General features: G+C 49.8%; 1 protein-coding gene across 3 annotated transcripts in view; it reads left to right on the top strand.

The window, feature by feature from the left end:
- Positions 1 to 23357, top strand: part of SEC24D (SEC24 homolog D, COPII coat complex component) — a 451689-nt gene that overhangs the window by 387596 nt on the left and 40736 nt on the right. For all 3 annotated transcript variants that reach the window (XM_063920228.1, XM_063920226.1, XM_063920227.1), the window contains exon 22: positions 22358 to 22447. In XM_063920228.1, the coding sequence (XP_063776298.1) occupies positions 22358 to 22447 (90 nt within the window). The remainder of the gene's footprint in view (positions 1 to 22357; positions 22448 to 23357) is intronic.

Genomic DNA, 23357 nt, shown 5'->3' with positions numbered 1-23357 from the left:
GCTTTCCTCCATATTCCAATTGCCATGTCGCATCAGCAGTACCTGTGGTTTGCTATTAGCAACCTTCATTATCAATTTCGGGCTTTACTTTGTGGTTTGACCATGGCTCCGCGAGTCTTCACGACCTGCTGATCCTGGCGAATTTCCCAGAAATTCTCTTCCGTCATCTGGATCTGAGTGTCCAGTTTCTGCAAGCCCACGGGTAGCTCATCAACTGGAAGAAATCTTCCCTGGTCCCTGCTCAGAGCATGGTGCACCTGGGGGCATTGTTGGACGCTCACAACCAGCGGTTGTTCTTGTCTCAGGAGAAGGTCCTGAACCTTAAGGACAGAATTCGATGCTTCCTTTCTGGTCCACGAGTGTCGATTCACTCAGCAATGCAAGTACTAGGCCTCATGGTGTCGGCTTTCGACATGGTGGAGTATGTTAAATTTCATTCCCGCCCTCTGCAGAGATTGATTCTTGCCAAGTGGGACGGCCTGCCTCATCGGATCAGGTCTCACATGATCTCATTGTCTCCGGAGGTTCGTCGGTCACTGGACTGGTGACTCCAGGACCAACGATTGAGCAGGGGTCATCCCTTCTGGATATCTAACTGGGTCCTTCTTACGACGGATGCCAGTCTGAGGGGTTGGGGCGCGGTGTTGGAGCAACACTTCCTTCATGGTCAGTGGACCAAGGAGGAGTCTCTCCTCCCGACAAACATTCTGGAATTGCGGGCGGTATTCAATGCTCTGAACCTGGCACAGCATCTCATACAGAACAGGCCTGTTCAAGTGTTCAAGTACAGTCGGACAACGCCACCATGGTGGCGTACATAAATCATCAAGGCGGCAATGATGCAAGTGTCAAAGATTCTTCAGTGGGCGGAACGCTATCTGCCAGCCATATCGGCAGTGTTCATTCCGGGGGTCCTAAACTGGGAAGCGGACTTCCTCAGTCACCAGTCACGCCAGAGAGTGGAGCCTCCATCCAGAAGTATTTCAACTCCTAGTGGACAAGTGGGGCCTACCAGATGTAGATCTGATGGCGTCTCGACGCAATCACAAGGTTCCGGTCTTCGGAGCAAGGACAGGAGATCCTCAAGCAGCGTTCGTGGATGCACTGGCAATTCCATGGAACTTTCGGCTGCCGTACGTGTTCCCTCCGGTATCACTTCTGCACAGAGTGATAAGGAAGTTCAAACAAGAAGAACTCCTGCTTCTGATCGCCCCAGCGTGGCCCAGATAGCATTGGTTCTCAGACCTGCAGGGTCTTTCGATAGAGCGTTCTCTTCTACTTCCGCGACGCCCAGACCTCCTCGTTCAGGGCCCTTGTGTATACCAGGATTTGGCCCGGCTGGCTTTCATAGCGTGGCTCTTGAAGCTTCAGTCCTGAGGCGGTCATTTAAACCATGTTGAAGGCCCGGAAACCGGTTTCTGCTCGGATTTATCATAGGGTCTGGAATTCTTACTTTGCTTGGTGCACAGCTAACAATCATGATGCTTACAAGTTTAGTACGGCCAAACTTTTGGCCTTCCTGCAACAGGGCCTGGACTTGGGCCTTCGTCTGGCCTCCATCAAGGTTCATATTTCTGCCTTGTCTGTTTGGTTTCAGAGAAAAATTGCGACTCTACCTGATGTTCATACATTCACTCAGGATGTGTTACGGATTCAATCTCCCTATGCAGGGCCGGTGCTAGGGTGTTCGGCGCCCCCCTGCAAACTATAAATTTGCGCCCTCCCATATTCGCGCCGGGAAAAGGGGTGTGGGCTCACAAGTAAGGGGCATGGCCACACAATAGTACCCCCATTTAAAATTACGCCACAATGTAGCACAATCTTATTCCTCTTATACATAATGCCCCACCCGTAGTAGTAGCGTCATATGTAATGCACCCCAGTAGTAGTAGCATCCTTATACATAATGCCCCCCAGTAGTAGTAGTATCCTTATACATAATGCCCCCCCCAGTAGTAGTAGCATCCTTATATGTAGTGCGCCCCCAGTAGTAGACGCGTCCTTATACGTAGTGCGCCCCCAGTAGTAGACGCGTCCTTATACGTAGTGCACCCCCTGTAGTAGAAGCGTCCTTATACGTAATTCCCCCTAGTAGTAGTATCGTCCTTATACGTAATGCCCCCCCCCCCCAGTAGTAGTAGCGTCATTACGCGTAATGCCCCCCTGTAGTAGTAGCGTCCTTATACGTAGTGCACCCCCAGTAGTGGAAGCGTCCTTATACGTAATTCCCCCCTAGTAGTAGTATCGTCCTTATACGTAATGGCCCCCCCAGTAGTAGCGTTTCACAAAATGCCCCCCCAGTAGTAGTAGCGTCCTTACATGTAATGCCCCCCCCAGTAATAGCGTCATTATACGTAATGCCCCCCCAGTACTACCATCCATAAAGTGCGCGTACACAGACATACCTCACACACACACACAATTCACACATATATACACACACATACACACCCACCATATACACACACACACACACCGTATGCACACACACACACACACCATATACACACACACACCATATATACAAACACACACTTCTCTCTCACCCTCTACTTACCTAAGCCAGTCTCCCTCGGTACAGCAGCCAGGTCCGTGTAGCCCCGCCCCCTTCCGGGCCGTTTAGCTCCGCCCCTTCCATCCCGTTTAGCTCCGCCCCCTTCCGTCCCGTACACAGCCGCTGCCACACAGGTGAGGGGAGGGGAAGGAGGAGGCTTTTCACGCTGCAGGCTCCGCTGCCAGTGACTGTCACAGTCATACAGTGACAGACACAGCAGCAGCAGCAGGGGGCCAGGACGGCGCAGCAGGGAAGGAATGCAGAGCAGGGGGAGCGCCTCTCCGTCCCAGCGCCTCCCTGCACTGCATCCCTTCGCTGAGCGGGTAGCGCCGGGCCTGTCCCTATGTTCCGCCTGTGGCTCCTTGGGATTTGTCGGTGGTTCTGGAGGCCTTGCAAGAGTCTCCGTTTGAACCTCTTGAGTCTGTGGACTTTAAGTGGCTTACTCTTAAGGTTTTGTTTCTGCTCGCTATTGCCTCTGCTAGACGGGTTTCAGATTTGGGTGCCTTATCCTGTCGGTCTCCCTTTCTGATTTTTCACCGTGACCGGGCGGTTCTTCGGACACACCCTGGTTATCTACCTAAGGTGGTGTCTTCTTTCCACCTTAACCAAGAGATTGTGGTTCCGGCCTTTATCTCTACTGGTTTGTCATCCAAAGAGCGGTCTTTGGACGTGGTACGGGCTCTCCGTATCTATGTAAAGAGGACAGCCTCCATTCGGCAGTCTGATTCTCTCTTTGTCCTTTTTGGTTTTCACAAATGTGGCTGGCCTGCGAATAAGCAGACCCTGGCCAGATGGATTAGAATCTTGATTGCACATGCTTATGTACAGGCTGGCCTGCCAGCTCCTGCTACCGTCAAAGCCCATTCTATTCGTTCTGTTGGACATTCTTGGGCGGCCCGCCGTGGTGCGACCCTTGAACAATTGTGCAAGGCGGCTACGTGCTCCTCAGTGAACACGTCATAAGGTTCTATGCCTTCGATACTTCCGCCTCCCGGGATGCTTCCTTTGGACGCCGGGTTCTTGTGCCCGCTACAATGCGTCCCCTCCCATGAGGAACTGCTTTAGGACACTTATATAAAGCAATGCATATATTTCTTGCTAATATGGCCCTACTATAATGTGAGTGCAGAACTCAGCTTCAACTGTTAAGCGGGCAGGACAAGGGGCATGATGATGTGATTCTATATAAAGATGTGTCCTCATACATCTCTGTTGTAGCCATGCCAATCAGCCCCTCTTGGCACGCCAGGTCACGTGAGAATCTTTTTTGTGCCGGACGTCTTTTTCCTGGAAAAATGCATCTTAGTCGTAACGCAATGCGACTAGGACACAGGAGGAGACTGTGCTAATTAATTTGATATACAAATGGAGCCGCACTCATCCGTGACTAGGTGATCCGCCAGGAATGCAAAGAGACGCTCTCCCATTCTAATGAATAGGGTGCGTCAGTGTCTCCATCACAGACGCGCAGGCGCCCCGGATGGAGACGCTCTCCCATTCACAGGCATAGACGGAGCCACGACTAGCGTGGCTCCATCTGTATGACACTTGTATCGCTGTATGACACTTGTATCTCTGTGTGGGACTGAGTCTGTATACAGAGCAGAACAGAACTTGTATTGGAAAAAAGCTGTGGCTGTTACATTATAGCACTTTGTGTACAGATTGAGGGACTCAGGGCCTAATTCAGGGTTGATCGCAAAAGCAAAATCTTTCTCTAATTTCTTTCTGTATTGGGCAAATTCATTAGGAGTGACTGTGATAACTGTGTACAGTATTTTACTTTTATATATATATATATATATATATATATATATATATATATATTCAAAAAATGCCCGGCACTCTGAAGAATATTGAAAAAGCCGGGTGCCCTCTGCGAAGCGTTGAAATACAGTAGAAAAAAGGCAGCGGCACTCCATCAATAAAGGTTCACGCCTTGACAAAGGGGTTTAAGGACCCCGAAACGTTGGTTCGTTGTGACCGTTGTTTGCCATGTTTTGATTCACTAAATCTTTGATTCATTTATTGACGGAGTGCCGCTGCCTTTTTTCTACTGTATATATATATATATATATAGATCAGGCATAAAAGGAGATTGACTCACTGATTGACTCATCATGAAATCTCTTAAACCGCAAGGCCTACAATCTTGAAACCTGGCAGGTAGCTTCTCCTTAGGTCCCAGGTGCTTTCTAGGAACCGGTTTTACAAATGTCACTGCCCATCCGCGGAAAACGCCAAAAATGGATGTGTATGTATGTATGTATGTATGTATATTTCTGCAGCGGGGTACACTGGGTTCCACAGGGAATAACATCAGGGTGTAGAGTAGGATCTTGATCCGAGGCACCAACAGGCTAAAGCTTTGACTGTTCCCAAGATGCTCAGCGCCACCTCCTCTATAACCCCACCTCCATGCACAGGAGCTCAGTTTGTAAGTTTGCAGCTAACAGGTAGGGCTGCTCCAGCAGCCCTGAAAAAGCTTTTCAAAAGTGAAGATAGAAGACTTCAAGGGCTGCAGCAGAGGCACTATCAGTGCTAGATGTCATTCTGACATCTCCTGCTGCAGCTACCTCACCTCCCCCAGCGGCGATGTATACTCCCGTGTCCCTGGTTGCCGGGTACTTACAGCGGAGGCTCCGGTTCTCTACGTCAGGCACACACACCAGCCACAGCTCTCCGGGATCGCGTGGCCGCACTCAGGGAGGAGGTAAGAGGGTCCCCCAGGCGGGACCTGCTAAAAATCGCGATCCGGTGCAGCCATTGGGTGGCGGGCTGCACGCGCTGGCGTGGACACTGTGGCAGTACTGGGACCCCACTAGACCACCAGGGCAAGGGCACAGGTCGGTTTTATTAAAAAACGTTTACATATGGCCCACAGTACCCGGTGGTGAAGTCCAGCAAGGCGGATAAGGCTCTGACCTGTAGCCCCTCCTGCAGCCCCAGGGCGCCATTTAGATAAATGTTCCCGTCCTGTAGCTGCAACTCTCTATCTCCCTCACTCCCTGTCAGCGTTTGGGCGCCATCTTCACATGCTGAGCTGATCCTGGGACTGTTTGGGAAAAAGCATCCTCTGTAAAGCCGCCTGCATATCAGCGCTGTGCACTTTACAGGACACTTGAGTATTCTACATGTCTGTTGACAGTGTTAGTTAAGAAAAGGTGCATTGATTCAGGGCTATGTAGTACAAGTACCCTGTGATATACATATAGTCTTTACTGTGCATCGATATATCTATTTATCTGTATAGCTGTACTTAGTATTACTTAGTATTGCTAGTCCAGTGCAGTTTTATTGCCTGTCATAATTTCTGCATTGTACATGTGACTGTGTGTGTGTGCATATAGCTGCTACGTTATTTCTATTCCGTGTATCTCGCTCAGATTGCTATCCCTATATTCTGTACCCTGAGGGGGGCTACGTGCGTCAGGGTTATTATTTTATATAGGTGTTTCACAGGATATACCTATTGTGTATTTTTCTTTGTGAGTTTCAATCACTATATACCTCTTGAATTCTTTACTGTGCTTTCACACTGCACAGGGGGTTCTTGGTCAGGTATTATTCTGCTGATATTGTACTGTGTTGCCCGTTATTTACGCTTTCAGAAATGTCAGCTTCAAGGGGCAATGGTGCTGCGGCTGAGGCCGCAGACACGTTAGAGGAAAACATAGCAGCAGAGGGTTCAGGTTCTGGGGGTTCCCTACCCCCCCAGTAGGGCCATGGCAACGGGGGTTCATAATGACCCGCCTTGGGCCACTTTCTCCACTCAACTAAATACGCTGGTAACTAGACTTACGCCCCCTATGGGACCTCACGTGCCGGTACAGCCACATATTGTCCCTGCGGTCAATCCGCCATGGGCAGATCTCCTGTCTACTCAGTTGCAGCAATTGAATCACTCACTGAACAAACAAAAACCTAACCCTCGCCCGCCTAACACCAAGGGGTCCTCTAAGCGGGCCATTACTTACTCACTCACAATCCACCCATGTTCCAGACACTTCGTCTGATGAAGATGGCGTATATACTGACCCCTCAGACACTGATCCAGATGGTTCTGATGGGGAATCTGTTTTGCAGGTGGATGTTCCTGACCTATTGGAGGCTATCAGGCTGATTCTTCAAATTGATGATGACCCAGAACCTGTTGTTACCTCTAAGAAACCAGATAGCTTTAAACGTCAGAAGGTTATTAAACAAGTTTTACCTCATTCTGACCACTTAGTTGACATACGTCAGGAATCCTGGAAAAATTCAGGAAAGAAATTCACACCTCACAAGAAGATGCTGGCTCGTTATCCCCTTGCTGCGGAGCTAAGTAAGAATTGGGAAACACCACCGCCAGTGGATTCACAAGTGGCGCGGCTGGTGGTGTCTTCTGCTCTGCCTGTAACTACCGTCACATCTCTGAAAGAACCGACGGATAAGCATGTGGAGGGTTGCTTAAAAGCCATTTACACCCTCGCAGGAGCTGTGCATCGGCCCACTATTGCAGCTACTTGGGCTGCAGAAGCTATTGAAGCGTGGGCTCAGGAGGTGGGAGCTGAGCTGCCGTCCAACTTTTCTGATAATGCTAGACAATGTCTCTCATATATTGTCACAGCATCTCATTACATTAAGGAGGCAGCCTCTGATGCTGGTATTCTGGCAGCCAAGGCTTCTACTACGTCCATTTTGGCTCACCGGATTCTCTGGTTACGGTCCTGGTTTGTGGATCTGGACTCTAAGAAAACCCTGGAGGTGCTCACTTTTAAGGGAGACATTCTTTTTGGTGAGGATCTCAACAAGATTGTGGCTGACTTAGCTTCTGCTAAGACGGTGTGTCTGCCTAGTACTGCTCCTACGGTCCCGAAGGTTAAGAGTACTTACTTTCATTCCTTTTGCCCTCCAGGTAAAGCAAAGGGTCAGGCGTACCCGAAACAGGCTTGCACTTCCAAAACCACTAAGCCCAAACCTAAACGTGCCTGGGCTGCCCGTCAACCTGCTTCCAAATCGGACAAGCCTACTGCATGACGGGATGGGCCTCCCCCTGGGGGATCCCAGGGTGGGAGGCAGACTTCTAAGGTTAACCCAGGAATGGTTGAAGACCACCTCCGACGCCTGGGTACGGCAAGTCGTCACTCACAAATACGCCATATCCTTCAATAAACGTCCACCTTATCAATTTTGCCTGACTGACATCCCTTCGGATCAGGTGAAAGCAAAAACTCTTCATTTGGTGGTACAATCCCTCCTGAACACAGGAGTGGTAGTACAGGTGCCTCTGACTCAGAGAAGCAAGGGGTACTATTCACTGCTGTTCCTAGTCCCGAAACCGAATGGTTCCTCCCAGCCTATTCTCAACCTCAAGTCCTTGAACAAATTTGTGAGAGTCTCCCAAGTTTCGTATGGAAACTCTTCGCTGTATTGTTCTAGCTTTGGAACGTGGGGAATATATGGTCTCCCTGGACATACAGGATGCTTTCCTCCATATTCCAATTGCCATGTCGCATCAGCAGTACCTGTGGTTTGCTATTAGCAACCTTCATTATCAATTTCGGGCTTTACTTTGTGGTTTGACCATGGCTCCGCGAGTCTTCACGACCTGCTGATCCTGGCGAATTCCCCAGAAATTCTCTTCCGTCATCTGGATCTGAGTGTCCAGTTTCTGCAAGCCCACGGGTAGCTCATCAACTGGAAGAAATCTTCCCTGGTCCCTGCTCAGAGCATGGTGCACCTGGGGGCATTGTTGGACGCTCACAACCAGCGGTTGTTCTTGTCTCAGGAGAAGGTCCTGAACCTTAAGGACAGAATTCGATGCTTCCTTTCTGGTCCACGAGTGTCGATTCACTCAGCAATGCAAGTACTAGGCCTCATGGTGTCGGCTTTCGACATGGTGGAGTATGTTAAATTTCATTCCCGCCCTCTGCAGAGATTGATTCTTGCCAAGTGGGACGGCCTGCCTCATCGGATCAGGTCTCACATGATCTCATTGTCTCCGGAGGTTCGTCGGTCACTGGACTGGTGACTCCAGGACCAACGATTGAGCAGGGGTCATCCCTTCTGGATATCTAACTGGGTCCTTCTTACGACGGATGCCAGTCTGAGGGGTTGGGGCGCGGTGTTGGAGCAACACTCCCTTCAGGGTCAGTGGACCAAGGAGGAGTCTCTCCTCCCGACAAACATTCTGGAATTGCGGGCGGTATTCAATGCTCTGAACCTGGCACAGCATCTCATACAGAACAGGCCTGTTCAAGTGTTCAAGTACAGTCGGACAACGCCACCATGGTGGCGTACATAAATCATCAAGGCGGCAATGATGCAAGTGTCAAAGATTCTTCAGTGGGCGGAACGCTATCTGCCAGCCATATCGGCAGTGTTCATTCCGGGGGTCCTAAACTGGGAAGCGGACTTCCTCAGTCACCAGTCACGCCAGAGAGTGGAGCCTCCATCCAGAAGTATTTCAACTCCTAGTGGACAAGTGGGGCCTACCAGATGTAGATCTGATGGCGTCTCGACGCAATCACAAGGTTCCGGTCTTCGGAGCAAGGACAGGAGATCCTCAAGCAGCGTTCGTGGATGCACTGGCAATTCCATGGAACTTTCGGCTGCCGTACGTGTTCCCTCCGGTATCACTTCTGCACAGAGTGATAAGGAAGTTCAAACAAGAAGAACTCCTGCTTCTGATCGCCCCAGCGTGGCCCAGATAGCATTGGTTCTCAGACCTGCAGGGTCTTTCGATAGAGCGTTCTCTTCTACTTCCGCGACGCCCAGACCTCCTCGTTCAGGGCCCTTGTGTATACCAGGATTTGGCCCGGCTGGCTTTCATAGCGTGGCTCTTGAAGCTTCAGTCCTGAGGCGGTCATTTAAACCATGTTGAAGGCCCGGAAACCGGTTTCTGCTCGGATTTATCATAGGGTCTGGAATTCTTACTTTGCTTGGTGCACAGCTAACAATCATGATGCTTACAAGTTTAGTGCGGCCAAACTTTTGGCCTTCCTGCAACAGGGCCTGGACTTGGGCCTTCGTCTGGCCTCCATCAAGGTTCATATTTCTGCCTTGTCTGTTTGGTTTCAGAGAAAAATTGCGACTCTACCTGATGTTCATACATTCACTCAGGATGTGTTACGGATTCAATCTCCCTATGCAGGGCCGGTGCTAGGGTGTTCGGCGCCCCCCTGCAAACTATAAATTTGCGCCCTCCCATATTCGCGCCGGGAAAAGGGGTGTGGGCTCACAAGTAAGGGGCATGGCCACACAATAGTACCCCCATTTAAAATTACGCCACAATGTAGCACAATCTTATTCCTCTTATACATAATGCCCCACCCGTAGTAGTAGCGTCATATGTAATGCACCCCAGTAGTAGTAGCATCCTTATACATAATGCCCCCCAGTAGTAGTAGTATCCTTATACATAATGCCCCCCCCCAGTAGTAGTAGCATCCTTATATGTAGTGCGCCCCCAGTAGTAGACGCGTCCTTATACGTAGTGCGCCCCCAGTAGTAGACGCGTCCTTATACGTAGTGCACCCCCTGTAGTAGAAGCGTCCTTATACGTAATTCCCCCTAGTAGTAGTATCGTCCTTATACGTAATGCCCCCCCCCCCAGTAGTAGTAGCGTCATTACGCGTAATGCCCCCCTGTAGTAGTAGCGTCCTTATACGTAGTGCACCCCCAGTAGTGGAAGCGTCCTTATACGTAATTCCCCCCTAGTAGTAGTATCGTCCTTATACGTAATGGCCCCCCCAGTAGTAGCGTTTCACAAAATGCCCCCCCAGTAGTAGTAGCGTCCTTACATGTAATGCCCCCCCCAGTAATAGCGTCATTATACGTAATGCCCCCCCAGTACTACCATCCATAAAGTGCGCGTACACAGACATACCTCACACACACACACAATTCACACATATATACACACACATACACACCCACCATATACACACACACACACGCCGTATGCACACACACACACACACCATATACACACACACACCATATATACAAACACACACTTCTCTCTCACCCTCTACTTACCTAAGCCAGTCTCCCTCGGTACAGCAGCCAGGTCCGTGTAGCCCCGCCCCCTTCCGGGCCGTTTAGCTCCGCCCCCTTCCGTCCCGTACACAGCCGCTGCCACACAGGTGAGGGGAGGGGAGGGGAAGGAGGAGGCTTTTCACGCTGCAGGCTCCGCTGCCAGTGACTGTCACAGTCATACAGTGACAGACACAGCAGCAGCAGCAGGGGGCCAGGACGGCGCAGCAGGGAAGGAATGCAGAGCAGGGGGAGCGCCTCTCCGTCCCAGCGCCTCCCTGCACTGCATCCCTTCGCTGAGCGGGTAGCGCCGGGCCTGTCCCTATGTTCCGCCTGTGGCTCCTTGGGATTTGTCGGTGGTTCTGGAGGCCTTGCAAGAGTCTCCGTTTGAACCTCTTGAGTCTGTGGACTTTAAGTGGCTTACTCTTAAGGTTTTGTTTCTGCTCGCTATTGCCTCTGCTAGACGGGTTTCAGATTTGGGTGCCTTATCCTGTCGGTCTCCCTTTCTGATTTTTCACCGTGACCGGGCGGTTCTTCGGACACACCCTGGTTATCTACCTAAGGTGGTGTCTTCTTTCCACCTTAACCAAGAGATTGTGGTTCCGGCCTTTATCTCTACTGGTTTGTCATCCAAAGAGCGGTCTTTGGACGTGGTACGGGCTCTCCGTATCTATGTAAAGAGGACAGCCTCCATTCGGCAGTCTGATTCTCTCTTTGTCCTTTTTGGTTTTCACAAATGTGGCTGGCCTGCGAATAAGCAGACCCTGGCCAGATGGATTAGAATCTTGATTGCACATGCTTATGTACAGGCTGGCCTGCCAGCTCCTGCTACCGTCAAAGCCCATTCTATTCGGTCTGTTGGACATTCTTGGGCGGCCCGCCGTGGTGCGACCCTTGAACAATTGTGCAAGGCGGCTACGTGCTCCTCAGTGAACACGTCATAAGGTTCTATGCCTTCGATACTTCCGCCTCCCGGGATGCTTCCTTTGGACGCCGGGTTCTTGTGCCCGCTACAATGCGTCCCCTCCCATGAGGAACTGCTTTAGGACACTTATATAAAGCAATGCATATATTTCTTGCTAATATGGCCCTACTATAATGTGAGTGCAGAACTCAGCTTCAACTGTTAAGCGGGCAGGACAAGGGGCATGATGATGTGATTCTATATAAAGATGTGTCCTCATACATCTCTGTTGTAGCCATGCCAATCAGCCCCTCTTGGCACGCCAGGTCACGTGAGAATCTTTTTTGTGCCGGACGTCTTTTTCCTGGAAAAATGCATCTTAGTCGTAACGCAATGCGACTAGGACACAGGAGGAGACTGTGCTAATTAATTTGATATACAAATGGAGCCGCACTCATCCGTGACTAGGTGATCCGCCAGGAATGCAAAGAGACGCTCTCCCATTCTAATGAATAGGGTGCGTCAGTGTCTCCATCACAGACGCGCAGGCGCCCCGGATGGAGACGCTCTCCCATTCACAGGCATAGACGGAGCCACGACTAGCGTGGCTCCATCTGTATGACACTTGTATCGCTGTATGACACTTGTATCTCTGTGTGGGACTGAGTCTGTATACAGAGCAGAACAGAACTTGTATTGGAAAAAAGCTGTGGCTGTTACATTATAGCACTTTGTGTACAGATTGAGGGACTCAGGGCCTAATTCAGGGTTGATCGCAAAAGCAAAATCTTTCTCTAATTTCTTTCTGTATTGGGCAAATTCATTAGGAGTGACTGTGATAACTGTGTACAGTATTTTACTTTTATATATATATATATATATATATATATATATATTCAAAAAATGCCTGGCACTCTGAAGAATATTGAAAAAGCCGGGTGCCCTCTGCGAAGCGTTGAAATACAGTAGAAAAAAGGCAGCGGCACTCCATCAATAAAGGTTCACGCCTTGACAAAGGGGTTTAAGGACCCCGAAACGTTGGTTCGTTGTGACCGTTGTTTGCCATGTTTTGATTCACTAAATCTTTGATTCATTTATTGACGGAGTGCCGCTGCCTTTTTTCTACTGTATATATATATATAGATCAGGCATAAAAGGAGATTGACTCACTGATTGACTCATCATGAAATCTCTTAAACCGCAAGGCCTACAATCTTGAAACCTGGCAGGTAGCTTCTCCTTAGGTCCCAGGTGCTTTCTAGGAACCGGTTTTACAAATGTCACTGCCCATCCGCGGAAAACGCCAAAAATGGATGTGTATGTATGTATGTATGTATGTATATTTCTGCAGCGGGGTACACTGGGTTCCACAGGGAATAACATCGGGGTGTAGAGTAGGATCTTGATCCGAGGCACCAACAGGCTAAAGCTTTGACTGTTCCCAAGATGCTCAGCGCCACCTCCTCTATAACCCCACCTCCATGCACAGGAGCTCAGTTTGTAAGTTTGCAGCTAACAGGTAGGGCTGCTCCAGCAGCCCTGAAAAAGCTTTTCAAAAGTGAAGATAGAAGACTTCAAGGGCTGCAGCAGAGGCACTATCAGTGCTAGATGTCATTCTGACATCTCCTGCTGCAGCTACCTCACCTCCCCCAGCGGCGATGTATACTCCCGTGTCCCTGGTTGCCGGGTACTTACAGCGGAGGCTCCGGTTCTCTACGTCAGGCACACACACCAGCCACAGCTCTCCGGGATCGCGTGGCCGCACTCAGGGAGGAGGTAAGAGGGTCCCCCAGGCGGGACCTGCTAAAAATCGCGATCCGGTGCAGCCATTGGGTGGCGGGCTGCACGCGCTGGCGTGGACACTGTGGCAGTACTGGGACCCCACTAGACCACCAGGGCAAGGGCACAGGTCGGTTTTATTAAAAAACGTTTACATATGGCCCACAGTACCCGGTGGTGAAGTCCAGCAAGGCGGATAAGGCTCTGACCTGTAGCCCCTCCTGCAGCCCCAGGGCGCCATTTAGATAAATGTTCCCGTCCTGTAGCTGCAACTCTCTATCTCCCTCACTCCCTGTCAGCGTTTGGGCGCCATCTTCACATGCTGAGCTGATCCTGGGACTGTTTGGGAAAAAGCATCCTCTGTAAAGCCGCCTGCATATCAGCGCTGTGCACTTTACAGGACACTTGAGTATTCTACATGTCTGTTGACAGTGTTAGTTAAGAAAAGGTGCATTGATTCAGGGCTATGTAGTACAAGTACCCTGTGATATACATATAGTCTTTACTGTGCATCGATATATCTATTTATCTGTATAGCTGTACTTAGTATTACTTAGTATTGCTAGTCCAGTGCAGTTTTATTGCCTGTCATAATTTCTGCATTGTACATGTGACTGTGTGTGTGTGCATATAGCTGCTACGTTATTTCTATTCCGTGTATCTCGCTCAGATTGCTATCCCTATATTCTGTACCCTGAGGGGGGCTACGTGCGTCAGGGTTATTATTTTATATAGGTGTTTCACAGGATATACCTATTGTGTATTTTTCTTTGTGAGTTTCAATCACTATATACCTCTTGAATTCTTTACTGTGCTTTCACACTGCACAGGGGGTTCTTGGTCAGGTATTATTCTGCTGATATTGTACTGTGTTGCCCGTTATTTACGCTTTCAGAAATGTCAGCTTCAAGGGGCAATGGTGCTGCGGCTGAGGCCGCAGACACGTTAGAGGAAAACATAGCAGCAGAGGGTTCAGGTTCTGGGGGTTCCCTACCCCCCCAGTAGGGCCATGGCAACGGGGGTTCATAATGACCCGCCTTGGGCCACTTTCTCCACTCAACTAAATACGCTGGTAACTAGACTTACGCCCCCTATGGGACCTCACGTGCCGGTACAGCCACATATTGTCCCTGCGGTCAATCCGCCATGGGCAGATCTCCTGTCTACTCAGTTGCAGCAATTGAATCACTCACTGAACAAACAAAAACCTAACCCTCGCCCGCCTAACACCAAGGGGTCCTCTAAGCGGGCCATTACTTACTCACTCACAATCCACCCATGTTCCAGACACTTCGTCTGATGAAGATGGCGTATATACTGACCCCTCAGACACTGATCCAGATGGTTCTGATGGGGAATCTGTTTTGCAGGTGGATGTTCCTGACCTATTGGAGGCTATCAGGCTGATTCTTCAAATTGATGATGACCCAGAACCTGTTGTTACCTCTAAGAAACCAGATAGCTTTAAACGTCAGAAGGTTATTAAACAAGTTTTACCTCATTCTGACCACTTAGTTGACATACGTCAGGAATCCTGGAAAAATTCAGGAAAGAAATTCACACCTCACAAGAAGATGCTGGCTCGTTATCCCCTTGCTGCGGAGCTAAGTAAGAATTGGGAAACACCACCGCCAGTGGATTCACAAGTGGCGCGGCTGGTGGTGTCTTCTGCTCTGCCTGTAACTACCGTCACATCTCTGAAAGAACCGACGGATAAGCATGTGGAGGGTTGCTTAAAAGCCATTTACACCCTCGCAGGAGCTGTGCATCGGCCCACTATTGCAGCTACTTGGGCTGCAGAAGCTATTGAAGCGTGGGCTCAGGAGGTGGGAGCTGAGCTGCCGTCCAACTTTTCTGATAATGCTAGACAATGTCTCTCGTATATTGTCACAGCATCTCATTACATTAAGGAGGCAGCCTCTGATGCTGGTATTCTGGCAGCCAAGGCTTCTACTACGTCCATTTTGGCTCACCGGATTCTCTGGTTACGGTCCTGGTTTGTGGATCTGGACTCTAAGAAAACCCTGGAGGTGCTCACTTTTAAGGGAGACATTCTTTTTGGTGAGGATCTCAACAAGATTGTGGCTGACTTAGCTTCTGCTAAGACGGTGTGTCTGCCTAGTACTGCTCCTACGGTCCCGAAGGTTAAGAGTACTTACTTTCATTCCTTTTGCCCTCCAGGTAAAGCAAAGGGTCAGGCGTACCCGAAACAGGCTTGCACTTCCAAAACCACTAAGCCCAAACCTAAACGTGCCTGGGCTGCCCGTCAACCTGCTTCCAAATCGGACAAGCCTACTGCATGACGGGATGGGCCTCCCCCTGGGGGATCCCAGGGTGGGAGGCCGACTTCTAAGGTTAACCCAGGAATGGTTGAAGACCACCTCCGACGCCTGGGTACGGCAAGTCGTCACTCACAAATACGCCATATCCTTCAATAAACGTCCACCTTATCAATTTTGCCTGACTGACATCCCTTCGGATCAGGTGAAAGCAAAAACTCTTCATTTGGTGGTACAATCCCTCCTGAACACAGGAGTGGTAGTACAGGTGCCTCTGACTCAGAGAAGCAAGGGGTACTATTCACTGCTGTTCCTAGTCCCGAAACCGAATGGTTCCTCCCAGCCTATTCTCAACCTCAAGTCCTTGAACAAATTTGTGAGAGTCTCCCAAGTTTCGTATGGAAACTCTTCGCTGTATTGTTCTAGCTTTGGAACGTGGGGAATATATGGTCTCCCTGGACATACAGGATGCTTTCCTCCATATTCCAATTGCCATGTCGCATCAGCAGTACCTGTGGTTTGCTATTAGCAACCTTCATTATCAATTTCGGGCTTTACTTTGTGGTTTGACCATGGCTCCGCGAGTCTTCACGACCTGCTGATCCTGGCGAATTCCCCAGAAATTCTCTTCCGTCATCTGGATCTGAGTGTCCAGTTTCTGCAAGCCCACGGGTAGCTCATCAACTGGAAGAAATCTTCCCTGGTCCCTGCTCAGAGCATGGTGCACCTGGGGGCATTGTTGGACGCTCACAACCAGCGGTTGTTCTTGTCTCAGGAGAAGGTCCTGAACCTTAAGGACAGAATTCGATGCTTCCTTTCTGGTCCACGAGTGTCGATTCACTCAGCAATGCAAGTACTAGGCCTCATGGTGTCGGCTTTCGACATGGTGGAGTATGTTAAATTTCATTCCCGCCCTCTGCAGAGATTGATTCTTGCCAAGTGGGACGGCCTGCCTCATCGGATCAGGTCTCACATGATCTCATTGTCTCCGGAGGTTCGTCGGTCACTGGACTGGTGACTCCAGGACCAACGATTGAGCAGGGGTCGTCCCTTCTGGATATCTAACTGGGTCCTTCTTACGACGGATGCCAGTCTGAGGGGTTTGGGCGCGGTGTTGGATCAACACTCCCTTCAGGGTCAGTGGACCAAGGAGGAGTCTCTCCTCCCGACAAACATTCTGGAATTGCGGGCGGTATTCAATGCTCTGAACCTGGCCCAGCATCTCATACAGAACAGGCCTGTTCAAGTGTTCAAGTACAGTCGGACAACGCCACCATGGTGGCGTACATAAATCATCAAGGCGGCAATGATGCAAGTGTCAAAGATTCTTCAGTGAGCGGAACGCTATCTGCCAGCCATATCGGCAGTGTTCATTCCGGGGGTCCTAAACTGGGAAGCGGACTTCCTCAGTCACCAGTCACGCCAGAGAGTGGAGCCTCCATCCAGAAGTATTTCAACTCCTAGTGGACAAGTGGGGCCTACCAGATGTAGATCTGATGGCGTCTCGACGCAATCACAAGGTTCCGGTCTTCGGAGCAAGGACAGGAGATCCTCAAGCAGCGTTCGTGGATGCACTGGCAATTCCATGGAACTTTCGGCTGCCGTACGTGTTCCCTCCGGTATCACTTCTGCACAGAGTGATAAGGAAGTTCAAACAAGAAGAACTCCTGCTTCTGATCGCCCCAGCGTGGCCCAGATAGCATTGGTTCTCAGACCTGCAGGGTCTTTCGATAGAGCGTTCTCTTCTACTTCCGCGACGCCCAGACCTCCTCGTTCAGGGCCCTTGTGTATACCAGGATTTGGCCCGGCTGGCTTTCATAGCGTGGCTCTTGAAGCTTCAGTCCTGAGGCGGTCATTCAAACCATGTTGAAGGCCCGGAAACCGGTTTCTGCTCGGATTTATCATAGGGTCTGGAATTCTTACTTTGCTTGGTGCACAGCTAACAATCATGATGCTTACAAGTTTAGTACGGCCAAACTTTTGGCCTTCCTGCAACAGGGCCTGGACTTGGGCCTTCGTCTGGCCTCCATCAAGGTTCATATTTCTGCCTTGTCTGTTTGGTTTCAGAGAAAAATTGCGACTCTACCTGATGTTCATACATTCACTCAGGATGTGTTACGGATTCAATCTCCCTATGCAGGGCCGGTGCTAGGGTGTTCGGCGCCCCCCTGCAAACTATAAATTTGCGCCCTCCCATATTCGCGCCGGGAAAAGGGGTGTGGGCTCACAAGTAAGGGGCATGGCCACACAATAGTACCCCCATTTAAAATTACGCCACAATGTAGCACAATCTTATTCCTCTTATACATAATGCCCCACCCGTAGTAGTAGCGTCATATGTAATGCACCCCAGTAGTAGTAGCATCCTTATACATAATGCCCCCCAGTAGTAGTAGTATCCTTATACATAATGCCCCCCCCAGTAGTAGTAGCATCCTTATATGTAGTGCGCCCCCAGTAGTAGACGCGTCCTTATACGTAGTGCGCCCCCAGTAGTAGACGCGTCCTTATACGTAGTGCACCCCCTGTAGTAGAAGCGTCCTTATACGTAATTCCCCCCTAGTAGTAGTATCGTCCTTATACGTAATGCCCCCCCCCCCAGTAGTAGTAGCGTCATTACGCGTAATGCCCCCCTGTAGTAGTAGCGTCCTTATACGTAGTGCACCCCCAGTAGTGGAAGCGTCCTTATACGTAATTCCCCCCCAGTAGTAGTATCGTCCTTATACGTAATGGCCCCCCCAGTAGTAGCGTTTCACAAAATGCCCCCCCAGTAGTAGTAGCGTCCTTACATGTAATGCCCCCCCCCCAGTAATAGCGTCATTATACGTAATGCCCCCCCAGTACTACCATCCATAAAGTGCGCGTACACAGACATACCTCACACACACACACAATTCACACATATATACACACACATACACACCCACCATATACACACACACACACACACACCGTATGCACACACACACACACACACCATATACACACACACACCATATATACAAACACACACTTCTCTCTCACCCTCTACTTACCTAAGCCAGTCTCCCTCGGTACAGCAGCCAGGTCCGTGTAGCCCCGCCCCCTTCCGGGCCGTTTAGCTCCGCCCCTTCCATCCCGTTTAGCTCCGCCCCCTTCCGTCCCGTACACAGCCGCTGCCACACAGGTGAGGGGAGGGGAAGGAGGAGGCTTTTCACGCTGCAGGCTCCGCTGCCAGTGACTGTCACAGTCATACAGTGACAGACACAGCAGCAGCAGCAGGGGGCCAGGACGGCGCAGCAGGGAAGGAATGCAGAGCAGGGGGAGCGCCTCTCCGTCCCAGCGCCTCCCTGCACTGCATCCCTTCGCTGAGCGGGTAGCGCCGGGCCTGTCCCTATGTTCCGCCTGTGGCTCCTTGGGATTTGTCGGTGGTTCTGGAGGCCTTGCAAGAGTCTCCGTTTGAACCTCTTGAGTCTGTGGACTTTAAGTGGCTTACTCTTAAGGTTTTGTTTCTGCTCGCTATTGCCTCTGCTAGACGGGTTTCAGATTTGGGTGCCTTATCCTGTCGGTCTCCCTTTCTGATTTTTCACCGTGACCGGGCGGTTCTTCGGACACACCCTGGTTATCTACCTAAGGTGGTGTCTTCTTTCCACCTTAACCAAGAGACTGTGGTTCCGGCCTTTATCTCTACTGGTTTGTCATCCAAAGAGCGGTCTTTGGACGTGGTACGGGCTCTCCGTATCTATGTAAAGAGGACAGCCTCCATTCGGCAGTCTGATTCTCTCTTTGTCCTTTTTGGTTTTCACAAATGTGGCTGGCCTGCGAATAAGCAGACCCTGGCCAGATGGATTAGAATCTTGATTGCACATGCTTATGTACAGGCTGGCCTGCCAGCTCCTGCTACCGTCAAAGCCCATTCTATTCGGTCTGTTGGACATTCTTGGGCGGCCCGCCGTGGTGCGACCCTTGAACAATTGTGCAAGGCGGCTACGTGCTCCTCAGTGAACACGTCATAAGGTTCTATGCCTTCGATACTTCCGCCTCCCGGGATGCTTCCTTTGGACGCCGGGTTCTTGTGCCCGCTACAATGCGTCCCCTCCCATGAGGAACTGCTTTAGGACATCCCCGATGTTATTCCCTGTGGAACCCAGTGTACCCCGCTGCAGAAAAGGAGATTTATTGTAAGAACTTACCGTTTTTAAATCTTTCTGCGAGGTACACTGGGTTCCACAGGGCGCCCACCCTGACGCACTTATCTTCTTTGGCTTTGTATGACATTAGCCGCTGATACCTTTTCCTGTCGTGAGAATGTGGTGTACATGGCTACTAACGGTTGTCGTCTCTTTTGCCTGCTACTGCATTGGACTGGTTAACGAAACTGAGCTCCTGTGCACGGAGGCGGGGTTATAGAGGAGGCGGCGCTAAGCATCTTGGGAACAGTCAAAGCTTTAGCCTGTTGGTGCCTCGGATCAAGATCCTACTCTACACCCCAATGTTATTCCCTGTGGAACCCAGTGTACCTTGCAGAAAGAGATTTAACAACGGTAAATTCTTACCATAAATCTCCTTATGTATATGTGTGTATATGTATGTTCCAACTCCGGAATGCCTGCAGCAATTTACACCAAACTTGGAACTTCATATGACTTACAATCTGGGAACAAACACTGTGGGGGTAACGCACCCCTAGGGGTGAGGCAGCAGCACAGAGTATTTCTGCAGACAGCATAACTCTGGAATGCAGGGAGCAATTTACACCAAACTTGGTACACCTATGACGTACAATCTGGGAACAAACACTGTGCAGGTAAGACACCCCTAGGGGTGAGGCAGCAGCAAAGAGTATTTCAGCAGACAGCATAACTCTGGAATGCCTGGTGCAATTTACACCAATCTTGGTACACATAGGACTTATAATCTGGGAACAAACACTGTGGGGGTAACACACCCCTAGCACCCCAGGGGTGGGCCAGCAGCACAGACTATATCAGGATATGCATGATATGTCAGTGACAACGGGGATTCATGTGACAGTGGCAGTGACATGATGTGAGGAGGGGAATGGAGGTAGCAGGAAGCCACACGCTGAGAGTCATATGGTGGGAGGAGCAGGGTCCCCAGCAGCACAGAGTATATTAGGAGATGCATGATGATGTGCCATATAAGAAACTGTAAATAAATCGATCATTTCACAGGGGCACTGACATGATGTAAGGAGGGGAATGGAGGTAGCAGGAAGCCACAGACTGAGAGTTATATAGTGGGAAGAGCAGGGTCCCTTGGGGGACCAAAAGGGGTCCGGCCACTACACAAAGTGCGTCAGGGAAGCAAGATATGCCTATATACTAGATCTCCAACCAACGTCAATTAACAAACTATAATTCTAATTTACCATCCTCATCCCGTAGCGAAACACGGGTATTCAGCTAGTCATTTCTATTAAAGGGGGTTATTCAGAGTTGTAAGCTCGCCAAAAAAGTTAGCAATTGGGCAAAACCATGATGCACTGCAGGGGGGGGGGGGGGGGGGCAGATATAACATGTGCAGAAAGAGTTAGATTTGGGTGGGTTATTTTATATCTGTGCAGGGTAAATACTGGCTGATTTATTTTTACACTGCAATTTAGATTTCAGTTTGATCACACCCCACCCAAATCTAACTCTCTCTGCACATGTTACATCTGCCCCGTCTGCTGTGCACATGGTTTTGCCTATTAGAAAAGATTTTGCTTTTGCGATCAACCCTGAATTAGGCCCTCAGTCACACATAAGTGTCATATATCAAATTAATGAGCACGGTCTCCTCGTGTGTCCTGTTCGCATTGCGTTGCGCCTAAGATGCATTTTGGGAAAAAACGACGGACAGTTTTAGCAAAGTTGCACAGGACCTTGTGGCTCACTGACTCCAGGCATCTCATGCTGCATAGCATAGTGAGGCTAGATGTATGAGGAGGCAAATCACTTATAGCACCCCCGAAACTAAGGGGCAGATTTAACAACAAGTGATATTCTTGTAATCACTCAATATAAATATTAGGTGGTGCTGCAGCCAATCAGCTCCAAACTGTCATTCGTAACGAGTGATAATGAGAATATCACTACATAAATATGACTGAAATACCATACAGAGCAGCCCGCAACTCCAGTGTGTCCGGGCATCCCAGCCTCCCTCCTGCCAGCAATCAGGTCAAGAACAGCAGCCTGCTGCCCACTGTGATCGAGAACCCAGCTCCCTTCTGCCGGCATCAGTTCCCGACTTGCAGCCAGCCGCAGCTCTGCCCTCCCCCCTGGGTTGGGAGTTGCTATAGCTGCGGCTGTTCTGTCCATCAGGCGTGGAATGTTGCAGTCGGCGTGGCTGCCTTCAGCTCATAGGTAGAGACGGCTCTGCTGACTGCGCCCTCTCTGGCCACCAGCGCTACCCACTGCTTAAAAAATGTTTGATTGGGGCTGCCAAAGGACACCACGCCGTCTGTGCATTCCTGTGGTGGCTGGTACTCAGGAGGGAGAGAGCAGCATCAGATCAGAGCACTCTGCCTGAGACTCAGAGAACCAACAGAGGTATGCAGCAGGGTGTCACTTGTTCCTGCCGGTCCAATGCATGCGTGACTGGGTGCCGAGGGAGCAGCGGGCCCTGGAAGCAGCTTGGGTCCCATAGCAGCTGCATCCCCTGTACCCACAGTAGTTACGCAAACCAGTAATGAAAAAGTGAAGCAACAGACTGTTTTTATTTATTGAAGCCTCCTATAAATACATAAATAATTAGGCAGACTGATAATTTAGTGAAACTATAGTTTGCATTTTTTGTTTGTATTTCTTATACTTCAGTATCATATTTTAATTACAGACATCACTGCCTGAAGTGGACAGCCCTTATTTCAAGAAACTAAGCACAATTATGAAACTCATTCAGAGCAAAAGTTCCCACTCGATGAAGGTATGATACTGTTGCTGATTCAGTTCTTGTCTGGGAAAGTACTGCGTTATTAGTAACCTTCCCATCCCCCCGTATTAATGCACCACAATAATTCATAACACATCACACAAGGTCCAATATAGATATAAAAGTATTAAAACTAGTTACAAATCTTTGAAATGTATAGTTTTTTTTCTGCTTTTTGGATTTTTACTACGACATTTTTATATTATAAATAAAAAAGAGGAACAGAGGGGTAAAGGATAAGTGGGGCGGTCTGGAGCCTAAGTGGTAAATACATAGGGCGCGAGTCAGCATGGAATGCATCTGCAAAGCGTTCGCATGCTGATTCCCTTTTACAGTGTGCGCATGCGCAGAAGCTGCACTGTGCATGCGCACAAAGTTAGATGCGACGGCATCTCACATATGCAAATGCAGGCAGAGGCTTTCGCGGGGTAGGAAGGGGCGTTACGTCGGCGTAGTTGGGGGGGGGTCGCGGCAGATGCTTGACGTCACACGCAGCCGCTGTGACCCAAAAGATGGCGGGTAGCCATCTGCCTTCGCAGCATTTGCATGATAGTAAGGGAGAGGGTGCGGCATGCGGGGCGGACTTGCCCTGTGCTGGGCATCCCCCCCCCCCCCCCCACACACCCGCTAGTATAAAGGGTTGTATTTGTGTCTAATTTTTGCACAATTACAACCCATGCTGAATTAGGCCCATAGTTATCAGAGGGGCAAAAAACACAATCATATTTATGAGGAGGGTGGAATAGGGGACTCTGATGTCTCTAGTGTTGTGATATTTGAAGTAGTTATGACAACCTATCGTTATTATGAGTTGTCTGTGATATGATACCCGTTTTTCTCTATCGTCCTAGTGGATGCTGGGGTTCCTGAAAGGACCATGGGGAATAGCGGCTCCGCAGGAGAC

Source organism: Pseudophryne corroboree, chromosome 1 (assembly GCF_028390025.1).
Source record: "Pseudophryne corroboree isolate aPseCor3 chromosome 1, aPseCor3.hap2, whole genome shotgun sequence".
NCBI lineage: Eukaryota > Metazoa > Chordata > Amphibia > Anura > Myobatrachidae > Pseudophryne > Pseudophryne corroboree.
Note: the sequence above shows the minus strand (reverse complement) of the source record. Positions and strands in the feature narration are given on the sequence as shown.